The sequence below is a fragment of the Eretmochelys imbricata genome, chromosome 1 (assembly GCF_965152235.1).
Source record: "Eretmochelys imbricata isolate rEreImb1 chromosome 1, rEreImb1.hap1, whole genome shotgun sequence".
Classification (NCBI taxonomy): Eukaryota; Metazoa; Chordata; order Testudines; family Cheloniidae; genus Eretmochelys; species Eretmochelys imbricata.
The window spans coordinates 1,277,737-1,282,791 of NC_135572.1; the positions used below are offsets into that span (position 1 = coordinate 1,277,737).

The window sequence follows — 5,055 nt, forward strand, 5'->3', positions numbered from 1 at the left end:
ATGTTTTTATGGCAACCTTTCAAGTATTTGAAGACTGCTGTCCTGTCCCCCCATTAATCTCCTCTTTCCAAACTAACCTGACCTGGTTCCTGCACCTGGCTCATACGGCTTGCTTTCCATCCTTTTGAACATCTTTGTCACTTACCTCTGGATCCTTTCCAGTTTCTCTACATCCTGTCTATATAGCTGTGACCAAAATTGGACACAGTGCTCCAGCTGAGACCTAACCAGCACTGAGTACAGGAATACTATCACCTACCGTGACTTGAATGCTCTGCCTCTGATAATGCAACCTAATATTGCATTTGCCTTTTTTGAAAAAGCAAAAAAAAAATCCACACACCGGAGAGATGTTGCTGTATCAACCTAACCCTGGTGTAGACAGCATGAGGTCGATGGAATTATTCTTCCATCGACTTAGCTATCACATCTTGAGCAGGTAGATTATCTAAACTGACAGGAGAACGCCTGCCATCTGTGTCAGGTGTCTACTCTGAAGCGCTACTGCAGTGCCCCTGTAGCCTTTTAAGTGTAGACGAGCCCTCAAGCAGATCTTCCAGAAATGCAGCCAGTCTGGATCTGCAGACATGAGGAGTTGGAAAATCCACCACTTCCCTTCGCAGTTTGTCCCAACAGTTGATCAACACCAGTGCTAAACATTTGGCCCTTATTTCCAATTGGAATTTGTTTGGCTTCAGATTGCAGCCGTTGGGCCTTGCTCTGCCTTTCTCTGCTAGATTACAGAGCCCATTATTGCTATGTAATATAAATAAATGAAGCTCTTTAATTCTATCACTGTCAGGCATTTTCTCCCACCTCAAATCATTTTGGTGACTCCTTTTTGCACCCTCTCCAATTTTTCAACAGCCTTTTTGAAATGTGGACCCCAGAACTGGCCACCAATGCCCTGTGCAGAGGTAAAATCCTCCCCCTGCTCCAACTCATCACTCCCCTCTTTATGCATCCAAGGATCACATCAGCCCTTTTGACCACAGCATCGCAGCACACTTTATTATTAAGCCACATCAAACCAGCCAGACTGAGAGGACTTTGGTCTCACCCCACTGGCTAACCACAAGTCACACAAGCAATTCCCTTAGACACTCCAATTTCCCAGTATCCCCACCAGTGCCACTCGTTATGGGGACGAATGGTTATGAAAACCAATACCCCAGTAAAAGGAAAAAGGTTCTCTCGATCCCAAAGGACCAAGCCCCAGACCCAGGTCAATATACAGCTCAGACTTACCCACAAATCACACTGTTGACAATCCTTTAGAATCTAAAATCTAAAGGTTTATTCATAAAAACAAAGAAATATAGATGAGCGCTAGAACTGGTGAATGGAATCAATGACACACAGTAATGGCAAAGTTCTCGGTTCAGGCTTGTAGCAGTGATGGAATAAACTGCAGGTTCAAATCCAGTCTCTGGAGAACATCCCCAGCTGGGATGGGTCATTCAGTCCTTTGTTCAGAGCTTCAATTTGTAGCAAAGTCCCTCCAGAGGTCAGAAGCAAGATTGAAGGCAAAATGGAGATGCTGCTGCTGTCTTTTATAGTCCTTTTGCCATGTGACTTGTGCTTTTTTTGTTCCAACCACAAGCCACTGAGCACATGGCAGAGTTCTGTCCATAGGCATGTGACCTCCTTTGTTCAGGATTTGCTGCAAATATATAACAGTGGTTGCAACAATGATCTATACAGTCACAGTTTATGTCAATAACGTCACGAAGCTCTCTAATGAATTCTTCTTGAATAACTCCCAATTTTCATTTCCATTGTTCTGTCTAAATTTTTCCTCCCGATCAGTTTTGGTGATAATTTGCCTCAGCTTTGGAGAATTAGCCCTTTGAAGCACCAAGTATCTATAGATATTATTAGTTGGGAACTGTTCTCTCTATTTCCACTTCAATGAAATCCATTCCATTCTTTTATTTTATTTTCCTTTGTCATATCCCCCTTCTTTGTCTCTTCTCTAAACTAAACAGTCCCAGACTTTTCAGTCTGCCTGCGTATGGCAGCCTCCCCCATTCTCACAGCCTGTCTTGGAAACTCCCTTGTTGTCGACGTCACTGCTGTGGTGCTCTTCTCTGTCCAAAGTTGATAACAGTCGGCTGCGTGCCTGTGTTCTCCCTGCGTGCTGCCCCGGCTCTGCAGATCGCTGGCACAGCAGACCCCGAAAGAACCCCCAATGACCACAGACACCTTAAGGTAGGAGGGCACCTGGCCAGGTTTACTGCCAAACAAAACACAGTCTCAAGCTCCCCGGATCATATGTCTACAGTTCTGCTAGTACCTATGTGCTCCCTGACAATGGACACAGCTCAGTCAGTGGCGGGATTTACCACTGCCCCCTAGGCCAGACAAAGACAACTCCTCAGGGGTGCATTCTTATACACAAGAACAAACAAGTTACACATCACTCCTGACGCATTCAGGTACAACCCCTCTACATATGAGGGTGCCGCCTCTCACCTGGTACCTGTTGGTTTGAACAAAACAACTCTATCCATCACAGTACCCTTTTGCCCCATCTTTAGGATGGGTCCGCCTGGTCCTTGTTATCTCTGTGGAATGTGTTCGTACCGGGATGTTCTGGTGCCATCCTGGCATATGTTTATATCTCTGGTGTCCAGGATCTTTTAGGTATGTATATTTTGCAACATCAGCCCTTTCCTTGCCAGCTTCTGTGAGCAGGGCCTGCCTCTGGCTCACAGCTTAACTTTGCTTTATGTTAGCAAAGTCTTGACCATCACTTTAGCTCAGGCCTTCGGTCTCATTCCGGGCCTCCGATAGAAGGGTTTATGTTTTAGGGCCTCATCTCACTACATTCCCCCACTTTTTGTCTTTTTATGGGGAGGATGTTTACCCTTATGGTGTGTCTGGGAATGTTAGGTCTGGGACCTCGACTGAGGTGTGGAGTCTGTGCTTGTGTATTGTTAACTTCGCTGAATGGAATGAGATGGCCTTTGCCAATATTTGTTAGTCCACACTAGGGACTTTGTTAAGAAAAAACAGATATCTAAATTATATAGATAACATGAATATATAGACATACATAAATTAATATATGTTGTGATTACTATGTGGCTGATAAATTATCATACATGACTTATGAGGGGGCTTATATGCTGTATATGTTACAAATATATGCTTTAACACCTTATGGTTTAGGGCCTCATCTTACTAAGTCCCTTTCTATTTGCTTTATTCGTTACAGAAATTAGGTGACATCCAAGCATTGCCTTTGTTTTGGCCACTACTGCGAATGAGCCAGTGTTTCCGTGAAGCTGATATCAATGACATCTAGTTTTTTTTCCCTAAGCTATGTTCTAATTGGGATGTTTTCCCCGGCACATGTCTTGGCAAAGGTTTGTTTTTTTTCCACACTCAGATTCTGAGCAACCGGGGGAATGGTGAATAGTCCCAGACATGTAGGAATTATTGATGCATGGAGCACTATGAGATATGGAATTGGCATTAATAGGGCCAGTGGTTCATAATTCATTTATCTGAATAATGAAAGTGTCATTTTTCAGTTTGTGAAGAGCAACCGATCTGCTTCCCCCATGAGAACAGCCCCCAGTAGTGCACGCAGTGTCTCATACTAACATTGTCTCTCCATCCAGGCATTTGGACACCTTCTCCCCTACAACATGTCAGACTCTAACACAACCGACTTCACCAACCCCTCCACCTTTATTCTACTCGGTGTTCCTGGCCTGGAGGTGGCCCATGTCTGGATCTCCATCCCCTTCTGTACCATGTACGCTCTAGCCGTCTTGGGGAACTTCACCATCCTGTTCATTGTGAAGATGGAGCCGAGCCTCCATGGGCCCATGTACTATTTCCTCTGTATGTTGGCTGTCACTGACCTTGTCCTGTCCACATCCATCCTGCCCAAAACACTGAGCATCTTCTGGTTCAATTCCAGGGAAATCGATTTCAGTGCGTGCCTCACCCAGATGTACTTCATTCACAGCTTCTTACTCATGGACTCTGGGATCCTCGTGGCCATGGCTTTGGATCGTTATGTGGCCATCTGTCATCCCCTGAGACATTCCACCACCTTGACAAACTCTGTGGTGGCCAACATCGGCCTGGCCGTGGTGCTGCGCAGTGGCATGCTCGTACTGCCCTATGTCCTCCTGGCGAGGCGGTGGCCATATTGCAGAACCAACATCATTCCTCACACGCACTGCGAGCACATGGCCGTGGTGAAGCTGGCCTGTGCCGACACCCGTGTCAGTAGTTACTATGGCCTCTTTGTGATATTCTGTGTGATCAGTCTGGATGTATTTTTTATTGCCATGTCCTATAGCCAGATCCTCAGGGCCATCTTCAGCCTCCCCACAAGGGATACCCGGCTCAAGACTTTTGGGACCTGTGGCTCCCACCTCTGTGCCATCTTAGTCTTTTACATCCCTGGTCTCTTCTCCTCTCTCACGTACCGGTTTGGCCAGAGTGTACCCCTGCATTTCCACGTTCTCATGGCCAATGTCTACCTCCTGGTGCCCCCCATGTTAAACCCCATCATCTACGGGGTGAAGACCAAGCAGATCTGGGACAGGCTACTCCAGCTGTTTACTCATAAAGGGACAAAAAATTTCTCCTGGTTCTATGGCTCTCAGACCAAGCTCCGTGCAGAGCTGGCTGGTGACACGGTGCTCGGCTCTCTTTCCTGCATTACTTAATGGGCAGTCAGAGAGACATTAAACCCTTTCCTGACCTCACTGTGCTGTGTCAGCGTGACAAACTGGGGAATCGGTTTGTGTAGAACTCAGTAACGGATAGGGGTGCCAACTTTCTAATTACTGGTAACTAGACCTCTGAGGTCCTGCCTCCTGCCTCGCCTCTTCCCCCAAAGCCCCAAACCCCGCTCCTCAGCTGACCTCAAGATCCCACCCACTTCTGCACCTTTTGCCCCAAGGCCCTGCCTATCACTCTCTCCTCCCCTCCCCTCCCCCAACCCTGCACTGGATCATCTCCATATCCCTCCCCTCCCAGCTGGGCTCCCTCTGCTCCAGGGCTGGGATGGGAGCTGCTGCAGCCTGA

The 5,055-nt window shown here is 46.9% G+C and overlaps 1 protein-coding gene across 1 annotated transcript; it reads left to right on the forward strand.

Annotated features, from left to right (window-relative positions):
* The first annotated feature begins 3,656 nt into the window (after window positions 1-3,656).
* LOC144259072 (olfactory receptor 52R1-like) lies at window positions 3,657-4,694 on the forward strand. Its single transcript, XM_077807247.1, has one exon. The coding sequence runs from the start codon at window positions 3,657-3,659 to the stop codon at window positions 4,692-4,694; it is 1,038 nt and encodes a 345-aa protein (XP_077663373.1).
* The last annotated feature ends 361 nt before the right edge of the window (window positions 4,695-5,055 follow it).

Bases quoted from the DNA above. Each gene is read 5' to 3' on its own strand.
- LOC144259072 (XM_077807247.1), top strand. From the start codon at position 3,657: ATGTCAGACTCTAACACAACCGACTTCACCAACCCCTCCACCTTTATT.